The sequence below is a fragment of the Bombus pyrosoma genome, linkage group LG6 (genome assembly GCF_014825855.1).
Source record: "Bombus pyrosoma isolate SC7728 linkage group LG6, ASM1482585v1, whole genome shotgun sequence".
In the NCBI taxonomy this organism is placed as follows: Eukaryota; Metazoa; Arthropoda; class Insecta; order Hymenoptera; family Apidae; genus Bombus; species Bombus pyrosoma.
The window spans coordinates 14,939,929-14,959,978 of NC_057775.1; the positions used below are offsets into that span (position 1 = coordinate 14,939,929).

The window sequence follows — 20,050 nt, forward strand, 5'->3', positions numbered from 1 at the left end:
ATCTATTAAGTACTTTTTATTTTTATTCCATATGAAATTTAGTTTAAAAAAAGTATTATAATTATTATCTATATAGAATTGAAATTATGTAATTTTACGAAGTTATATAAAAGATAGTTAATGCATTTTATCCAATTTATAAAAATGAGATGTTTTATATGTTTTTATGTTTTAATTTGATTATTGTCGCATAATAATATAATACTGAGTATATTAATGTATGTAAATGCTATAATTCATTAAGAATTACACTTTTTTAGTAAGAAAATATACTCTTATTAAAAATGATATTATTTGATTCTTTTGATTTGAAAAATTATGGAATAGTTTAAAAAGGAAGTTCAAATTTTGAATTATGTTCTTGTAAAATATACACAAACTTATTTTGTACATAAATTATTATTTAAATTTGCTAAATAAATTTCCATTCCTAAACATCCTGCTTTCAAAGCATTTGTTTCTACGCTATTCCATAGAGAACTCATGAACAAAATATAACATAATATTGCTGTCAAGAAAATACGTATTACATTAAGTCCAATAGTTACATCGAGAGATGTAAAGGAACAGTCTAACCCCATAGACCAAACAAGTGGTATAATTAATATACAGCCTACCAATAGATACCAAAATCGCCACCGATGAACTGTTTTCAATGACGTTTCACATATACTTATGGCTTCCTTTATTGAATCTTTGACATCTACATTTATAGTTTGAAATTCACCTATAATAATAAAGATGTAAGCATTAAATGACTTACCATATATATTATTATTATACATATCATACATATCACTATATTTATTAGCTTACCAGGAATAAATTTAAAAGTTGCCATAATAGCCTCATGATCAGAATAACTGAAGTCTTTGTAAGGTATCCGTTTTGGAAATGGGTGTTGAAAATTTGTTACCTCTATCTACAAATAATATATTATTAATATGGTTATTTCTAGGCAATTTCCTACGAAAATAACTAACAAATAAAAATAATTTAATGCACCTTAACATTCTTTGAACCTTGATATAAAATATGATCTATACGTTTCCCCTCAGGACAAGTTCTTGCAAGTTTTGAACTAGTATAACTATTATTGGCACACTCATTGGTCCCTAAATTACTTGAAATATTTGAGCAAGCATCTGCCAAACCAGCAACACCACAAATGATTTTATAAGCTAAATCTTGAGGTTCTGCATTAAGGTCACCTCCTAATATTACAGAATCAGCACCACCAGAAGTCATTCTAATAAATTGGGCAGTATCAAAAGCTTGTAGAACTCTATGTGCTGTGTATTCATTACTGTGATTATTGTATTCTGCATGTAACTAAAATATTAAACATATTTAATAGTTATTGATATGTCCAAAATTATATAAATAAAAACTACAAATCTCAATAATTAAATTTACATGTGCAATATAAACATTAATGTTCATATTATGAATTTGAAGTCTACAGAGTCCAACACCTTTTCCACCAAACCAATCTCCATGATGTATTTTATGTACATATCCATTTAAAGGCCATTTATGAAATATTACATCTTTAATAGGATATCTAGATAAGATACAAATTCCAGATCCAAGAACTCCACTACAATGCATTAAATTAAAATTAATAACAATAAAAAGGCAAGTTTAATAGTACTATATTAATATAAATGAGATATTTGCCTGTAAAAATAATGTGAGTAAGGTAACTGTTCTTCTGTCTTAGCTTTTATCATTTTGAAATCTTTAACAGACCATACCTCTTGTAGACAAATGATATCATAATTTTCTGTAGCAAATTTTTCTGCAATTGCTGTCATACGAACATTCCTATTTTGTGAAACATATGGTATCCCCCTAAAATATAAAATGTTATGAATATATGACAATATGTATACTTATGTTAATTATAATTTTATATTCTAGGTATAGGAAAATATTTATAAAAAATATAATTAGTATAAAAATAATTAATTCTAAATTAGATTGAAACTGATAAAAGCAATCCTATATTACATCATAATGCAACTTACCAACAATTTAAAGTTAGAATATTTATTAACGTTTTTACATTTGTCATTTTTATATCATCTTTTACGTCTGACATCTTTTATGGTTTTATTGTTTCAAACAGATTAATGTAAATATATTTTCCCACAATCAGATCTGCAGTTGTGATATAATATGTACTTCTTCTTATTAATTCTTTCCAACATTTATCAATATCATACTTCATACATATATATGTACTTTATATATGAAATTGTGGTAATAATTTTCTTTAACCAAAATTACAAAAATATGAAGAGAATGATTTTAAAACATTCTGACTTATTATTGTTCTTTTTATCACAGATTCGAAATTTAAAAGATTGAAATAGTGGCGATAATGCCTTCATGGTCACGCTAGAACTTATCACACAATTTGTTCTTCGATTGTTAGTAATAATTGTTATCTATATATATGTTATATACATATATGTTATATATATATATATATATATATATATATATATATATATATATAGCGTTAGAAAGGAAATTTTCTCTTTGATAGCGTATTACGAATTTAGTCTCTATACTTTACATGTATAATATCTAAGCAATGGTTCTCAACTTTCCTGTATGAACAGGATCTTCTTTGTAATAGTACTTACTTATTTAATCTAATATAGTCTAATATAATCTTACTTCTAATCTTTTACTTTGGTATTTATAAATATTTTAACTAATTACAGTTAACAAAAATGGCTATATGAATCGATGAAAAAGTAAAAATACTTAATCATCATATAACATTATTGAAATTAAATCTTAATCTTTAAAATATATATATTTTCCCGAAAAATATAGTTAATTAATAAAGTTGCATTGAATTAAATACATATTAAATAAGTTTAACCAACCTTTTTAGTATAAATTTTTATTTTAAAAGGGTCAAGTATGTAATTGTATGTAGTACTCTGTACCACTCTGTTAGTATCTAAATATTGTTGATAGGATAATCATCTTATGTTTTCTAAGGTGAGGGTGGAGTGTTAAAGATACAATTGTGTATAAGGTACAATTAGAAATTATTGTACTAAAATGTATTGAATAAATTGCAAAATAATCAAGAATTATTTTGCTTTATCATAAAGAACTCGAGGTTTTAGCATACTTGTCTCTAGAAACGTAACCTCTATAGAGGTAAGTTAAATTATAACTGTGATGATTATTTTGATAAATTTTTATGTCAAACTTTAATTTTTGTGATTATTAACTTGCCCTTAGACCTTCATTTAAAATTCTTCCCATAAATGTTTCTAAAAAATAAATTAATTGTATATATTTTTAATACGATTTTATCATTAATAATATGTAATGTTTTTATCTAGGTTTATATTTAAGTTGTAATGGCTACTGATAAAGTAACTTTGGGTGATGCCTTATCCAATGTTGATGTACTTGATGAATTTACATTACCTGATGAACAACCTTGTATTGAAGCACAACCATGTTCTGTAGTATATCAAGCCAATTTTGATACTAATTTTGAAGATAGAAATGGCTTTGTTACTGGGATTGCTAAGTACATTGAAGAAGCTACTGTTCATGCAAGTTTGGTAAATAAATATCTGATATTAGATAACTCTATCTTTGTGCTATCAATAGAATTATTACATATATAATCTATAATTTTTAATTTAAAGAATGAATTATTAGAAGAAGGTTTGAAGCATGCTGTAATGTTATATACTTGGAGATGTTGTTCTCGTGCAATACCTCAGCCAAAATCAAATGAACAGCCCAACAGAGTAGAAATTTATGAAAAAACAGTAGAAGTATTAGCACCAGAAGTAAATAAATTATTAAATTTTATGTATTTCCAAGTATGTATTGTAAAAAATATCTAACAACTTATTATTATATGCATATTGATGAAGTTGAATTTATTACATACAAATAATAAATGAATGTTAATCTTCAGAGAAAGGCAATTGAAAGATTTTCTGGAGAAGTGAAACGTTTGTGTCATCATGAAAAAAGAAAAGATTTTGTTTCTGAAGCATATTTACTCACTTTAGGAAAATTTATCAATATGTTTGCAGTTTTGGATGAACTTAAAAATATGAAATCTAGTGTAAAAAATGATTATTCCACATACCGAAGGTAACTATTACTCTTTTTAAATTTATTAAATCATTAAAATTTTTATTGAAAATAACTATATTCTCATTTTAGAGCTGCTCAGTTCCTTAAAGTGATGTCTGATTCTCAAACATTACAAGAATCTCAAAATTTATCAATGTTTTTAGCTACACAAAATAAAATTCGTGATACAGTAAAAGAAAATTTAGAAAAAATTCCAGGATATGAAGAATTACTTGCAGATGTTGTTAATATATGTGTTCATATGTTTGAAACTAAAATGTATTTGACTCCAAATGAAAAACATATGTTGGTAAAAGTGATGGGGTTTGGTTTATTTTTAATGGATAGTGAGCTTTGCAATATCAATAAGTTAGATCAGAAAAAGAAATTAAAATTAGATAGAATTGATAGAATTTTCAAAAACTTGGAAGTAGTGCCATTGTTTGGTGATATGCAAATTGCACCTTTTAATTATATTAAACGATCTAAACATTTTGATGCTTCAAAATGGCCATTGTCTTCTTCATCAAATAGTATGAGTCCACAAGCAGATCTTATGGTCCATCTTCCACAAATTAGAGAAGATCATGTTAAATATATTAGCGAATTAGCAAGGTGAGAATAAAAATATTTCCGAAATTAAGAAAAATGCTAATTTTTAAACTTATAAAAATATATTTGCTGTAATATAGATACAGTAATGAAGTAACTACGACATACAAGGAATGTGGCAGTGATGCGGAAAATCGAGAAACCGCAGAATTAGCGTTACGTGGATTACAATTACTTTCTCAGTGGACAAGTGTAGTAACAGAACTTTATAGTTGGAAACTTCTACATCCTACTGATCATCACATGAATAAAGAATGTCCCCAGGAAGCTGAAGAATATGAAAGAGTAAAGCATATTATTTATTATTCCTACTAACTATATGATGTATACTAATACCTTTTCTTTTTATCAGGCTACGCGTTATAATTATACAGATGAAGAAAAATTTGCTCTGATAGAAGTAATTGCAATGATTAAAGGATTACAAGTATTAATGGCGCGTATGGAAACAGTTTTTATTGACGCAATACGTAGAAACATATATGCGGAATTACAAGATTTTGTTCAACTTACATTACGAGAACCATTACGTAAAGCAATTAAAAATAAAAAGGATCTTATTAGGAGGTTTTTATATTATTTTTTATTTATATGGAAGCGTGCTTTTCTTTTTTACATAAACGTAGTTTCATATAATTGTTTAACGACTTATAAAAGTTTATTATATTCTTCAGTATCATTGTGTCAGTACGAGAAACTTGTGCCGATTGGCATTTTGGAGTAGAGCCATTAGGAGATCCTGCACTAAAAGGAAAGAAGGATCCTGATAATGGATTTGGTATTAAAGTACCGCGTCGAAATGTTGGTAAGATTGAAAATAAATATAATTACATCTTTGAATAGTATACTTCAATACTTTATTAAAAGATGTATTTTTTCAGGACCCTCTTCAACACAGCTCTATATGGTCCGTACTATGTTAGAATCGTTAATTGCGGATAAAAGTGGCGGAAAACGTACTTTGAGGAAGGACATTGATGGCCAATACCTTGTGCAAATCGATCAATTTCATAAAACTAGTTTCTATTGGAGTTACCTCTTAAATTTTAGTGGTTAGTATAATGAATTAGATATAGTTACATTTTATATTAAAATAGGATATTAATAGCGTTATTTTATTTCAGAATCATTACAAGATTGTTGTGACTTATCCCAATTGTGGTACAGAGAATTTTATCTAGAAATGACCATGGGTCGGAAGATACAAGTAACTAAATATTTGTTTAATATATTTTAACATAGTTCCAAACTCTAAACATGTTTATTAAAGTATATTAAACATAGTTTATTAAAAAATGATCGTTGATATTATTACTTCATAGTAAATTTTACTTCAAAGTATTTTACTAAATACCGGTAAACATTTTGTATTAATATATGTATGCAAAAAATATTATTAAATAGCGTTTTGTGTGCTTAATTTCATGACTAGAAATGCCAAGTTCGTCACCAGCATAATGAAGAGTGCAGCGATTTGATTACCATGGAGAAACGTATTCAAGTATGTTGTTAGACACGAGTGATGTAGCAGTTATTTATGCTTATAATTTCTTGCAATGATCATCATTAATATGGTTTACTGATTTCATTATTATTATTATGATGTTTCTATTGTATAAATTTTAACTAGTACACAGAGAATATATGTTCTACGATATTTTAAGCATTGAGTTGTTATAAGTTTATTGTTTCACAAATAGTATGTATTAAATAATGAAATCAATGTATGTCTGTTAAAAAATAATTTTATTAGTACAATCGTACAAATTATTTAATGAAAGTGTATAGTTATTATATTATTAATGTATTAAGATCTATAATTAATAATATGCAAATTATGTTATAAGTTTTAAAAGCTTTTAATATATGTTTCAGTTTCCAATTGAAATGTCCATGCCATGGATTTTGACTGATCATATATTACGAAGCAAGGAACCATCAATGATGGAGTACGTAAAAAAGAAATATATCTATCATTTCGAAAATATTTTGTAACGTAATATTTTGTTTTTAGGTACGTTTTATATCCACTTGACTTATACAATGATAGTGCATTATATGCTTTGACAATATTTCGTAAACAGTTCCTTTATGATGAAGTAGAAGCTGAAGTAAATTTATGTTTTGATCAATTTGTTTACAAGCTTAGTGAACAAATTTTTGCTCACTATAAACAACTTGCTGCAAGTATATTGTTAGATAAAAGATTTCGAGTAGAATGTGTTGCGTTAGGAGCGTATTTGCTTCCATACCCTCGTGCTAACAGATACGAAACTTTATTAAAACAAAGGCATGTTCAGTTACTTGGAAGAAGTATTGATTTGAACAAATTGATTACACAACGCATTAATGCAGATATGCAAAAGTCATTAGATTTAGCAATTAGTAAATTTGAATCTGGCGATATAACGGGAGTTGTGGTAAGTTGAATTATTAGATTTAGTATGTTGTACTTGTATTTAATTTGCATTCAATATGTATTTTAATAACTTAATATCTTGTGTACTAAAGGAATTGGAAGGACTTTTACAAGTGAATCGTCTTACTCATAAACTTTTAAGTAAATGGCTTGCATTAGATGAATATGATGCTATGTTTCGTGAAGCAAATCATAATGTTTTAGCCCCATATGGAAGAATAACTCTTCATGTATTTTGGGAATTGAATTATGACTTTTTACCAAATTATTGTTATAATGCAGCAACGAATAGGTATAATTGTATTATAAAGTAAAACCCAATTATATAAATACATACAGAATTCATAATTATTTGTATTAAAAATAAAATATATTTATAATAGGTTTGTAAAATGTCGTGGACTTCAATTTGTACAAGCAGTACATAGAGATAAACCTCCACAAATGTCTCATCATTATCTTTGGGGAAGTAAACAATTAAATTTAGCATATAGTACACAATATGGGCAATATTCGGGATTTGTTGGACCACAACATTTCCGTACAATGTGTAAACTTCTTGGATATCAAGGTATTGCAGTAGTAATGGAAGAACTTTTAAAAATTGTGAAATCTCTAATTCAAGGAAGTTTACATCAATTTACTAAGACATTAATGGAGGCTATGCCAAAAGTTTGTAAACTTCCAAGATATGATTATGGATCCCCAGGAGTTTTAGGATATTATCATGCTCAATTAAATGACATTGTGCAATATCCAGATGCTAAAACGGAACTTTTTCATAATTTTCGCGAGTTTGGTAACACAATCTTATTTTGTCTTTTAATGGAACAAGCTTTATCACAAGAAGAGGTTTGTGATTTGTTACATGCAGCACCATTTCAAAATATATTACCAAGACCATATTGTAAAGGTAATATTTTCAAATTATATGTACAAAACAATCTTATTTTTGAAAATATTATAATAACTTCAATTCTAGAGGGTGAAAAACCAGAGACTAAGCAGAAACGACTTGAAGCCAAATATGCAGCTTTACAAATCGTCCCCAATGTAGATAATTTAGGTACAGCTAAAGTAAGTAATAAAATGAATATACACATTATGTAACATATGCAAAGAATAAAAATATATAAGATGTTTAATTGTAATATAAAATTATTTTAATCATACAGCAAGCAATGATTGCCAGAGAAGGAGATTTGTTAACCCGAGAACGGCTTTGTTGTGGTTTGTCTATATTTGAAGTAGTGCTCAGTAGACTACGTAGTTTCTTAGATGATCCTATTTGGGTTGGTCCTCCTCCTGTAAATGGAGTAATGAATGTTGATGAATGCACAGAATTTCATAGATTATGGAGTGCGTTACAATTTGTATATTGCATTCCTGTTGGGGAAACAGAATTTACTGTTGAGTAAGTAATATGTAATTTTACTATTAGTAATAATACAGGTTTTATCATTTAATACCATTTTCATTATAGAGAACTATTTGGTGAAGGTTTACACTGGGCTGGATGTGCTATGATTGTATTACTTGGTCAACAAAGGAGATTCGAAGCTCTTGATTTTTGCTATCATATTTTGAGAGTACAACGTGTTGATGGTAAAGATGAAAACGTTAAAGGAATTGTAAGTATTTATACACGAGTTGTAATATAATCTTTTTGATTATCAAATATTTAATCGTTATTCATTTGAAATAGCACTTAAAAAGAATGGTGGATAGGATTAGAAGATTCCAAGTGCTAAATTCACAAATTTTTGCTGTATTGAACAAATATTTGAAGAGTGGTGATAGTGACGCAACAAGCGTTGAACACGTTCGATGTTTTCCACCTCCAATTCATCCCTCACTTGCTCATGTACAACAGCAACACTATCATACACCAGAATATCTACGTCAAATGAATCATCAGTGAAATAATATAAGTATTATAAGCAAGAATATTTATAATTTAGTATAATCAAGGCTGAATCTCACTTTTTAAATTACTTGTAATAGGAGTTTGAAGCATTTATCTAAACTTTCTTAAGGTAATGTATGTTACGTTTCCATTAGTGCATATAATGTTGAAATAAGTCAATTGAAGTCATTAAAATTTGTTTCATTTTTCTGTAAAAAGATATAAATTTTTATATATAATTTGTAATAATATTATAATTATGCATAGTACGTTGTTAACCCCTTAAGGTTCATTTTCGTAATATTACATTTAATATATTATGCAAAGCGTTTTTTTTAAACACATTTTTCTAAAATTCAATGAAACCTTAAGGAGGTAATATTCAATATATTTAATCAATAAGAATATTCATATATCTCATATTTTATTTAAAATATTTCCCAATCTTATATTTTTTATGTAAAATAAGATTTTCATTATTAGTAACTTTTTATACATATATGAGTACGAAAGTACGAATACTTGGAAATTGCATAAAAATTTCAAATCTTTGAATTAAGAATTATATATCTTTCAGCATCAGTATTATTTATCATAATATGACAGCAAATATATTATGAACTCTGGCATTACAGTCCATTTTATATATTTGTATTAAATTGATTTCTTTTTACAAATTAAATATAAATTATAAGAAATACTTGACATATTTGTAATCATTGCTGAATATCTCGTGAATATTTTTCAGTCCTTTTTGTAAACATATTTTATATATACAAAAACAGATGTAAGCTCACATCTAGTAGAACTTTAACATTGTTTTAAAAACATAAAGCATTGTATGGTAAGCAAATTTTATAATAGACTACGAATTATAAAACGCAATATCTACTAATTAAATACTGTTCTAAAACTTATACTTCGTAATATTTTTTTATATGACATATTTTCTGTCAATTTCCTCATGTATGTTTTATGATAATTGTACAACACATACGAAAGAATCAATTGTTTGATATCGAATCTAGCTAAAATATGAATTGAGTAAGTCACAAAATTTAGATTTTTATTTGTTATTTATGATTAATTTTCAAAAATATTTTTGTTATGATGAATATATAAAAATAAGTATAAATGGTTATTAAGATTTATTTTTTTATATAATTCTTGTTTCCTAATATTAAAAATATTAGAAAGTACATCAAAAATATTTTAATAAAATATTTGAAGCAATGTAAATGTACATTTGAAGCATGTTTTCAGGTTGCATAAAATCTGTTTAATTTTTATCAAGCTTCTAAATTTTGTCAAATGTAACAAAATAAAATAAATAATGATAAATGTAGCTTAAAAACTTCATATGTAATTCATTAAAATATGTGTTTTTATTATTTTTATCTTTAAAAAGTATAATTGTATTCAACTTTTTGTTATACATATAAACTATGTAATATGTATGTACATGTTATGTATGAATTAAGAACATATTTATATGAAAATATGTAATCTCAGTATTATATGTGAATCTGATAATTTAATCATTTGTAAATTTACAATACATTCATAATAATTTATTTTCTTTATTGAAGATCCGAAAAAAAGGTAGATGCATTATCAATTTTACTACTTGGAAGATTACGTTTTAATTGTCTTTGCTTTCCACCTTTTACACGTTCACTAACGTCTAAAGTTTCAAAATATTGTACATTCCAAAACTTGATATCATTATCGTGCGACGAAGATGCAATTAAAGTACCATCACTGTTAACATCAAGTGCTTCAATAGAAAGATTATGTTCTCCTACTATTCCAAGATGATGATGAGGAAACAGGCTGGTAGCCCTGTACATTAATACATACAACAAATACATAATTATTTTAATTAATATATGAAAAAAGATATATAATAAATCTTAAACTATACCTAAGTATTCCATCTTCTCCACCTGTTATCACAACATTTTCAGTAATTGGAATCATACAGTTTATAGCTTTTTTAGTTAAATTCGGAAACTCATCTGAATGAAGACCAAATTCTCCCCAATTATATACATACATTTTTCCTTTACTTGTACCCACCAATATTTTTGTTTCAGATTTAAATAAACCAAGACATGTCAGTTCCTCTTCATATTCTTCTGACTAATGAAATGATTATATATATATATATATATATATATATATATATAATTATAACATGATATCTATTTACACATACTTGAACATGTAGTTTCTTTCCTGGTATATTAAATGTAGTAAGACATCCATCTCCACTTGCACAAACTAAGTATTTCCCTTCTTTGTTTGTTACTATAGTGCTTACATAATCCTCCATTTTTTTTAATGAAAATATAGGTATATTCTCTCTTTGTCGAAGATCCCATACTTAAAATACTTAAATATAAATATAATGGATTCAATGAAACAGAGAGGAGAAAGAAACAATACATATATAACATACTTTTTACTACACCATCATCGTCTCCAGTTGCAAACATATGTTCTCCAATTACAGTCATTGTATATATTGGCTCCCTAAAATAAATCAAACATTAAGTAATGGCACTTATATTTTTATTTATATTAACTATAATAATTATATACATACTCATGTGCATTTTCATAAAGTCTTATTAACTTTTCTGTTTCTACATCAGTGAGCATTACACATAAATCCTTAGCAGTAGAAAATAAAGTTGTACCAGAGTCATTAAATTCTATGTCACGACATGCTTTAAGATGCAATTCTAGAGTTGATATCAGTTCTGTTTCTGTATTATTATATTTGTATCTACCAGATAAAGAAATATATATGTATACATGTATGAAGCTATTCAAAATTATTAACAACATATTAATTATATGATATTAATAAATATAAAATTTACAAGTATACATCTCCTACAATATTAGCTACAGCGATCATGTTTGAATTAGGATGGAAACATATATCTACCACATGATCTTCTGTTGTAATAGGTGGAGGATGATTTGTATTTATATCTTTTGACCTAATTATTGCTTTTACAACTTCATCTTCTTCCTCATTTGCATTTAATAAAGTTGATTCTATACTGCCACCTTTAAAAAGAAATAGAAATATTACCTTTCTATAATATTACAAGTAATAAAAAACATATACCATTAAGTTAATTTTTATTACAAAAATTAAGTTTAAATTATTTAAACATTAAATTTTATATAAAATTTACTTGTGTGTGCATTATTTGAATCAGAAAGTTCCTCATTGTCTTCGCTGTCTGTATCATCATTGCTCAAACTGCTGTCTTCTGACAATGTTTGTATACTATCGTTACTTGCATCACTGTCAAGATTATTATTCTCTTCATTATCAAGAATAAAATTGCCTAAATAATACATATATTTAATTATAAATAAATAAAAATATCTAATAAATATAGAAAAATTGTGTAATAGTTATTAATGAATTAATTCTTATTAACTACTGTTATTATGTTAATAGTGGAATCAATTTAAACATGTGCAAATAATATTAAAGAATAAAAATAAGAAATAAATGATTATTTATTCTATAGTAATATAATATAAAAGACAAAGCAAAAATTCTTTTTATTTAAGAAAAGGTACCTAAATGTCCTTTATCTAAATGCATGTTTTAAAGGTCCTAATTCTTTTTGACGATATTTACAAGGTTTCGTGTATAATATAACACACAGTATGTATGACTTATTCACTGTACGAAAACTATTAAAATTAATATTCCCTATAAATTGCACTATATAAAATGTGTTGTTACAAATTTATAGTGATTTTTCAGGAAACAGGAATGTGGATTGGTACCCATGGAGCGCTGATCCGCTCTGCTCGCTAGAGTGCGGAAAATATTCAAATGAAGATGTTAAGTTCTATCGAAATGAGTACTTTGATTCATAAGATTATTCTGATAATTTTTGATACAAGTAATGTGTCGCGATCCTAGATTGCAGTGACAAAAATGCTGATAATTTTTGTTTCTTCCTTAAGGGCTCGTAAAGTCCCTTCCAGTTCTTCTCCTAGAATCTGGATCCTCTCGAATCCTAGTGGACTAATCGAAAAATAGTTTTCACCCTATAGATCAGCGCTTCTTTCCCTATACTAACTTCACTCTCCGATCTTCGTTAGTGGATGGTAATGGGAACACAAGTCTGATGTAATCGACAACGTCGTGTGTATGTGTGAAAGAAAGCATGCACTTTGCGTAGCGCGCAGAAACTATCCATTGAAAAAATGTACGGTTCTTTTGGGCTTTCATCGAGCTAACTCGGCCAAATACTTTTAAGATACAAAAGCAGAACGTTTAAGCATATAGTTCTAAATCTCTAATTTTTTGAAACAAACATTCTGTCAATAAAGCCCACATGACTTTAACTGAAGCTGTCAATTGATTACGATTCTTAACAAAATTTCTCAAGTTCGCTAAATAAAGTATTTTTATTCCCAAATTTTAACTTTCTCATAGTCGTACTATGCATCAATTCTTTATACAGTCTCTAGATACATTTTGTCTTTTAGACATACACGGTTAACAATTCAAATTACGTTCCACATGTACATGTCGATCTTTCTAAATTAAGCCCATATTAAAGCTATATTCGAGACAGGTAATTAAGGTTACGTTCACGCGATAACATAATAGTATAAATACATATTCTATTGTCTAAATAAATAGTTAATTAATAAAAGAGAAATTCTATACAATAGTTCATTATACTACAAAATTTTTATTAATTTCTTTCCGTAATATTAAAAAGATATTTGGTTTATTATTAAAATTACTAAAATATCTAGAAATATCAAAATCCCTATTTCAGAGGGCGCCATTATACGTTGCATCGAATTTCTTGCCTAACTAACTATAGTAATTGCAATCAGAGTGGAGTGTGGAGTATGTAGTGTGGAATATGTAGCATGGTGGACCATGGCGCTACATGGTTCAACAAAGATATATTTTCATAAGATATAAAAACGATTCTTGTGTGTAGCCACGTTCATACTTTGATAATTTTAAAATGGAAACTCGGACGAATGAGTTGTTAACAACAGGTCCTATAGCAACAATTAAAGAAGAGCCACTTGACCAAACTGGCGCGAAGCAAGATATGCAACAATCTCAAGTGCAGGGCGTTTGCATTGAGGAAGAGTGCGAACAGCGTATTGAGTGTACAACTGAGGGTCAAGAAAATGAGACACGTGCATTTTTATCGAAATGTGTGTTCTGTGGAAAGACATTTACTTTCGGTGATGATCCAAAACTTTTAGAATGTTTACATGCAGCATGTTCAACATGTGTTAATAGTAAACTCAGTGATCACAACACATCGGTCGACGTGGATGTTCTGTGTAAGGCTATGTTATACGTCTACATTTTGCAACTTTATTAAATTCTGATTCCGCGAGTTTTTCTTCTTAACATCTATAGAGTGAACCTTCTAGCTCAATGATTTCAAATATCTTGTAAATCACTTGCTGTATAAAAAAATTTCCCAAATAGAAATTGACTGGGATCAAAAAGAATATTATTTAACATCATTAGCTTTTCTATGGGTGGATATAAAGGATATATGAAGATTAACTTAATGCATTAATTGATGCAGCAATATTACATGTAGAAAAAGTTTTAAGCTGTTTATTGTATGTTAAGTATACATTAGTTTAGGACATATATTAATTGTAATATTGTAAAATGGTACTAGTATTTGAGCTGTATCGATTAATGTATTAAAAAATATATGATTCCATTTAAGTTTTGTAATTGATCTTTGAAAAATTAATAGCATCAAACTATATCTGCTCCAATACTATTTATTAATCTGTATAATAATATTCATAAATATCAAAACATCTTATTTATATTAAGCGACAGAAACAGCATGAAACAACTCATGTTTATTTGAATAAATTTTTAGTAGTATCTTTATGATTCAAAATGATCATTTGATATTAATATAATTTATAAAATATTTATGTTTTTATATATAAGTATATTATATCATATAATAATTAAATCATGACTTTAAAACATACATATCATTGCAGTGGAAAGTAATGTAATTGCTTGTCAGATATGTAATGTCACCACACAGGCAGAAAACTTAATCGAAAACCGATTCCTATCAAAATTTATAGAAGAGGATAATAGTCCAGGTACTGATGATGAATCTAAAGAAACAGAAGAAGAAAAAAAATGTACTAGCTGTCATGATAATGCCAATGCCACAAGTTGGTGTGTAGAATGTGAAGAATTTATATGTCAAAACTGTGTTATGGTAATAAAAATATTACTCAGTAGTATGTTTATTAAATATATTTCTTTAGAAATAACGGCAATTATTTTAATTATTTTAAATAATTATTTATTAATTATTTTATTAATTATTTATTTAATTATTTATTTCTTAAAGGCACATCAGAGATTAAAAATAACAAAAGATCACACAATTAAACCAAAGGATGAAGTTGCCAATGATAGAGATAATGTTAAAAAAAGCAACAAAAAAATACCTGGCTATTTATTTTGTACAATTCATCCACATGAACAATTATCTTTATTTTGTCAAACATGTGATAAACTTACTTGTAGAGATTGTCAGCTAAGTGAACACAGAGATCATAAGTACAAATTTATTCATGAAATTGCTACTGAAACCCGTGCTTCAGTGTCAACTTTACTTAAAGAAGTGAGGTAATTCTTCTATATTTGTACTTTTTTTATTTATATATTTTCTATAAATATTAAAATTTGCTTTTTTATGTTATGTTTAAAATCTATCTGTTTTGCAGTTATAAACGAGTTTTATTAAAAAGTGCAATGAAAGTCATAGAAGACAGACAAGTTCTTATTTTAGAAAAAAAGAAAAATTTAGTGCAAGACATAACACAAATGGTGGTGCAGTAAGTTATTGTAAATTTTATATTTCAAGTTTACGTAAAAAAAAATTATTTAACTTATGTAATATTTTTTCACACAGGTTAACAAATGCAATTAATACACGAGGAAAACAATTAGTTATGCGTCTAAATGAAGTTTGTGATCAGAAACAAAACACATTAAATGAGAAAAAAGTTGCTTTAGATCAATTATCTAAGCTTACTGATCATTGTATCCAATTTGTAACTCATGCCTTAAAAAAAGGTTCAGATATGGAATTGCTTTATAGCAAAAAGTATGTATTTGAAATACTAAATATATATAAATATAATAAATATAAATATTCCATAATTTTTTTGCAGATCTGTTACAAGTCACTTACAAAGAATAAAAAGTAGACGAGCTGACATTCCAAATCCAGAAATACCAGTTAGAATAAATTTGTCCTTGGAGAAAGTACCAGATTTGATAAAAGGTTAAATTAATAATAATAGGTGCTTAATTATATGTTGTTAAATAGGTAGTTTCTGATATTGCTACAGCAAAACTTATTTCCTTTTTTTTAAATTAGTCATCTAATAAATATTTGGTTTGTACAATATTAAATATTTTTTTTCTTTTCTTTCATAATTTTAGTGGTTTCATCTATTGGAGGAATAGTAGTGGATGGTAGAGTATATCCTTCAATATCTCCATTGGGTGGAGTAAATACAACACCATCCATGTCATATAATGAATCACAGACAGATCAAAAGCAAACAACTAATCTGTCAAATGTACATATGGATGGTTCTTCAATAGCTGCACAATTACCTGTTGCAACGCAACAATCTAATAGTATGCAACAAAATTCCTATCAACAAGTGCCTCTTCATATAGCATCTCAACAGCAACAACAAACACAGTCGCAAAATTATATGCAACATTATCCTATGAATAATATGCCACCTCGATCATCACCACAAGCACATCAACCGCGTGTACCATATCCAGTCAATTTCAATAACAGATTACAACAACCAATGATGATGCAACAACGTCCTTTGGGAAGCTGTCATCAACAAGTAACATCGTCTACGCATCCTCATCAACAAGTTCACATAGATCAACTTGGTCAGAATACAAGTTTACGTGGACTTCTTGCACATAATCCACCACCTTTCCGATCTTCTACAAATCATGTATCATATCGATTGCCACCTTATAGATATCCTCCAAACAATTCCCAACGACCAGTACCACCACCTGCATATCAACCAACAAATACATCCATCGTATCTGGTATAAGACTTCAGCAATGTAATCCAACTTCTCCATCCGCGCAACATATAAATTATCCTATGCAACAACCACCTACAGCTCGTTGGCATATACCTCAAAATGTCAATCCCTGTCTTCCTTTTTATACTTCCCGCCATCAATCAAATACACCTTCCATGTCAGTTCCTACTAATGATACCTACAAGATAACGTTAAAAAATCAACAATCAAATGCAAATCAAAAATATAATACACAGACGACTACTGCTTCTGATACTCCACCTCAATCACAAAGTTTAGTGTCTGTTGGTCATACAGTTAGTTCGTCAGTACCTAAAACGCCTAGTCCTGTGCCTCCTGGAAAATCAGACGAAACTGAAAAAAGTTTAGACAAATTTTGTCAAAAATCTTTGAATGATCTAATGCTTACTATCGCAAAATTAGATAGCAATGGAATTGTAGTAATACCAGAAGCTCAACGAAACCAGTTAGATTCAGCCCAAGTAGATAGTTCAACTGATGAAGGATTGAATCCAATGGCTGAGAATTCATCAGGTAATTTAATTGAAATAATAAAAATATGTAATTATTATTTAAAATATTGCTTAAATATGCATTTTGTATGTATAAGTGTATATGTACAATTATATGTTCAATAGATAATTCAAAAAATACTGCAGCATCCATGGCAAAAGATGATCCAAATGAAGACTGGTGTGCAGTATGCATGGATGGAGGAGATGCAGTATTATGTTGTGATAAATGCCCAAAAGTCTTCCACTTATATTGTCATATTCCTAGTTTAAAATCGTTTCCTGAGTAAGTGTATGAATAATATAGTATAATAATATTTATGTTTAATAGCTAATGTCAAATTAATGGCAATAGTGAAAGTGAAACATGGCAGTGTATGTTATGTACTAATGTACTAGACTGCTCAGATGACCCACCAGGAGAAAAAAGACCAAACACAATGAGTGCAAAGGAATTACGAATTGCACAAAGAATTGTGTTAGAACTTTATTGTCAATATGAGCAAAGCTTACCTTTCCGTGAAATAGTATCTAGTGAGGTAAATTTATTCTATCCAAATTTAAAAAGTATATAAAATATATTGAAGGAACATAAAAGTTATTATTTCATTTATAATTAACAGATAGTTGATTATCATCGTATCATAAAAAAGCCAATTGCACTAGATGTAATTAGAGATAAATTAAAACCTGAGCATGCGGAACATTACACAGATTTAAGACAAGTAATGGCAGACATCAGATTGATGTTTAAAAATGCTTTTACTTATAATCCCGTAAGTTCTCTGTTGAAGAATTTATATCATATAAAATATGATATAAAATTGTTATAAAAACATTCATACATTTCATATAATCATATACTTTTTTTTATTTAGGTTGAATCGCAAGTGTATCAAGAAGCACGAAATTTAGAAGAATTTTTTGAAAAATTATTATTAAAATGGGCACCAAATTACGCATATGACGATCCTTTTCTTTCGGGTGACAAGGACGAAGACGAAGAAGTGTTTCCTCCTAATAGAAAATATCGTCGTATACTTACAGACTAATTTTCACTTTCCGTAATGAAGCACATAAACAAGTATATTATTTTTAAAACACATAGCAGAATTATATTTCCATATAATGAATATTTCTTAATTATATTTAATATTGCTTTTCGTGTTTAATTAATTAATAAATGTCTATAAATACTTACGGATACTAACAATTGAGCAGACATTTACAACTGTAGTATAGATTTCTTCACATTTTATGTTCAGTGAAGAAAATTTTACTTCTTGCTTAATATTGCGAGCTTATTGCATGAATTTATAAATTAAAGGTGATCACAAATCTAGTTCATAAAATATTTGAGTGTGTTGACTATTTCTTATAAATTTATCATAAAATCTGTTAGAAAACCTATCATTTAATTATATCAATAATTGAATTACTAAAAAAATAATTGCATTAATTTTACAATAAAATATTTCAGTAAATATATAGGTATTTTTTTACAAAGTATTACGACTTTATATACATATATATATATATGTATGTATATAATATATACACAGAGTGTTCCATATGTGACAGTATTGCAGAGTTGAGTTGAGGATATAAAAATGGAAAAACAAAAATTCAGATAAACATATGAACTATTTTTGTGTTCTCAATTTACTTCTCCAATATACTCACATAGCACGAAACATTTTGTATATCTGTATTATCATTTTAATAAAACTATAGAAAAAAATGTTGAATTACTTGTTGATAAAAAATTACAGTTAACTATGTAACATATTGACTGAAAATTTTATAAATTAATATCATTTTTAAAACGTTTTGCTGTAAGAAAACCGTTTAATTGTTAATATTCCAATGTATTTGATAAGTAAATACATGTTTGTTACACGAAAATGAACAAAAGATTGAAATATATTAACATTTTAATTTTTATGTTTATTTCTCATTTTATTATAATTAATTTTATTATTTAAATTGTCTTATATTAAAACGTTTTAATGCATTTACTTGGTAGCATCAAATGTAGACAACTATGTTATTAAATTTCACATTATTGTATTACACCAAATGCATGTAGGATGTACAAAATAATCTTACATAAAATATACGGAATGGAATTTTTTAAAATTGTTTTATCGTTTCCAAAATTATAATTTGTAATTCAAATTTTACTCTTACAAAATTTAATATTAATTAAATTACTTTAGTATAACAAAAAGATTAACAATTTTAAAATGTATTGCATCATAACTTAAAAGGTATATTTAATTATATAATATTTAATTTTA

At 27.1% G+C, this 20,050-nt stretch overlaps 4 protein-coding genes across 6 annotated transcripts; 2 read left to right on the forward strand and 2 right to left on the reverse strand.

The window, feature by feature from the left end:
- Positions 1–117: 117 nt before the first annotated feature.
- Positions 118–3,027, reverse strand: LOC122568616 (putative neutral sphingomyelinase). 3 transcript variants are annotated; one of them, XM_043728546.1, is made up of 7 exons: positions 2,904–3,027; positions 2,031–2,276; positions 1,681–1,854; positions 1,417–1,600; positions 1,006–1,332; positions 817–922; positions 118–727 (listed from the first exon to the last, which is right to left on the reverse strand). In XM_043728546.1, the coding sequence occupies exons 2-7, from the start codon at positions 2,102–2,104 to the stop codon at positions 381–383; spliced, it is 1,212 nt and encodes a 403-aa protein (XP_043584481.1). In that variant the 5' UTR covers positions 2,105–2,276; positions 2,904–3,027; the 3' UTR covers positions 118–380. The 3 variants fall into 3 exon arrangements, with proteins under 3 accessions (XP_043584481.1, XP_043584482.1, XP_043584480.1); XM_043728547.1 differs by lacking the exon at positions 2,904–3,027 and having other exon boundaries at positions 1,758–1,854; positions 2,031–2,519; XM_043728545.1 differs by lacking the exon at positions 2,904–3,027 and having other exon boundaries at positions 2,031–2,518.
- A 17-nt stretch (positions 3,028–3,044) lies between these two features.
- Positions 3,045–9,985, forward strand: LOC122568611 (cytoplasmic FMR1-interacting protein). The gene is made up of 19 exons (XM_043728536.1): positions 3,045–3,186; positions 3,375–3,602; positions 3,690–3,869; positions 3,968–4,149; positions 4,222–4,746; positions 4,824–5,028; positions 5,096–5,310; positions 5,418–5,548; positions 5,625–5,795; positions 5,868–5,950; positions 6,176–6,244; positions 6,619–6,692; positions 6,758–7,163; positions 7,255–7,454; positions 7,546–8,075; positions 8,145–8,239; positions 8,338–8,576; positions 8,646–8,793; positions 8,868–9,985. The coding sequence occupies exons 2-19, from the start codon at positions 3,393–3,395 to the stop codon at positions 9,081–9,083; spliced, it is 3,879 nt and encodes a 1,292-aa protein (XP_043584471.1). The 5' UTR covers positions 3,045–3,186; positions 3,375–3,392; the 3' UTR covers positions 9,084–9,985.
- A 597-nt stretch (positions 9,986–10,582) lies between these two features.
- Positions 10,583–12,833, reverse strand: LOC122568615 (WD repeat-containing protein 55 homolog). Its single transcript, XM_043728544.1, has 8 exons — positions 12,678–12,833; positions 12,281–12,436; positions 11,957–12,149; positions 11,677–11,859; positions 11,530–11,603; positions 11,287–11,453; positions 10,993–11,210; positions 10,583–10,910 (listed from the first exon to the last, which is right to left on the reverse strand). The coding sequence occupies exons 1-8, from the start codon at positions 12,700–12,702 to the stop codon at positions 10,649–10,651; spliced, it is 1,278 nt and encodes a 425-aa protein (XP_043584479.1). The 5' UTR covers positions 12,703–12,833; the 3' UTR covers positions 10,583–10,648.
- A 138-nt stretch (positions 12,834–12,971) lies between these two features.
- Positions 12,972–19,181, forward strand: LOC122568613 (E3 ubiquitin-protein ligase TRIM33). Its single transcript, XM_043728541.1, has 11 exons — positions 12,972–14,429; positions 15,126–15,355; positions 15,491–15,771; positions 15,870–15,980; positions 16,058–16,252; positions 16,320–16,432; positions 16,594–17,772; positions 17,877–18,036; positions 18,106–18,289; positions 18,374–18,526; positions 18,629–19,181. The coding sequence occupies exons 1-11, from the start codon at positions 14,099–14,101 to the stop codon at positions 18,800–18,802; spliced, it is 3,111 nt and encodes a 1,036-aa protein (XP_043584476.1). The 5' UTR covers positions 12,972–14,098; the 3' UTR covers positions 18,803–19,181.
- Positions 19,182–20,050: the final 869 nt, after the last annotated feature.

Excerpts from the sequence above, each read along its gene's own strand:
- LOC122568616 (XM_043728546.1), bottom strand. The coding sequence starts at position 2,104 with ATGTCAGACGTAAAAGATGATATAAAAATGACAAATGTAAAAACGTTA. Across the intron at positions 1,601-1,680 it reads TACTCACATTATTTTTACAG|TGGAGTTCTTGGATCTGGAA; the intron begins GCAAATATCTCA and ends AATGCATTGTAG. Across the intron at positions 1,333-1,416 it reads TTAATGTTTATATTGCACAT|TTACATGCAGAATACAATAA; the intron begins GTAAATTTAATT and ends TTAATATTTTAG.
- LOC122568611 (XM_043728536.1), top strand. The coding sequence starts at position 3,393 with ATGGCTACTGATAAAGTAACTTTGGGTGATGCCTTATCCAATGTTGAT. Across the intron at positions 4,150-4,221 it reads GATTATTCCACATACCGAAG|AGCTGCTCAGTTCCTTAAAG; the intron begins GTAACTATTACT and ends TTCTCATTTTAG. Across the intron at positions 5,029-5,095 it reads AAGCTGAAGAATATGAAAGA|GCTACGCGTTATAATTATAC; the intron begins GTAAAGCATATT and ends TCTTTTTATCAG.
- LOC122568615 (XM_043728544.1), bottom strand. The coding sequence starts at position 12,702 with ATGCATTTAGATAAAGGACATTTAG. Across the intron at positions 11,860-11,956 it reads ATTGTAGGAGATGTATACTT|ATACAAATATAATAATACAG; the intron begins GTAAATTTTATA and ends TTTATCTGGTAG. Across the intron at positions 11,604-11,676 it reads CTTTATGAAAATGCACATGA|GGAGCCAATATATACAATGA; the intron begins GTATGTATATAA and ends GATTTATTTTAG.
- LOC122568613 (XM_043728541.1), top strand. The coding sequence starts at position 14,099 with ATGGAAACTCGGACGAATGAGTTGTTAACAACAGGTCCTATAGCAACA. Across the intron at positions 16,433-16,593 it reads AGTACCAGATTTGATAAAAG|TGGTTTCATCTATTGGAGGA; the intron begins GTTAAATTAATA and ends TCATAATTTTAG. Across the intron at positions 17,773-17,876 it reads AATGGCTGAGAATTCATCAG|ATAATTCAAAAAATACTGCA; the intron begins GTAATTTAATTG and ends TATGTTCAATAG.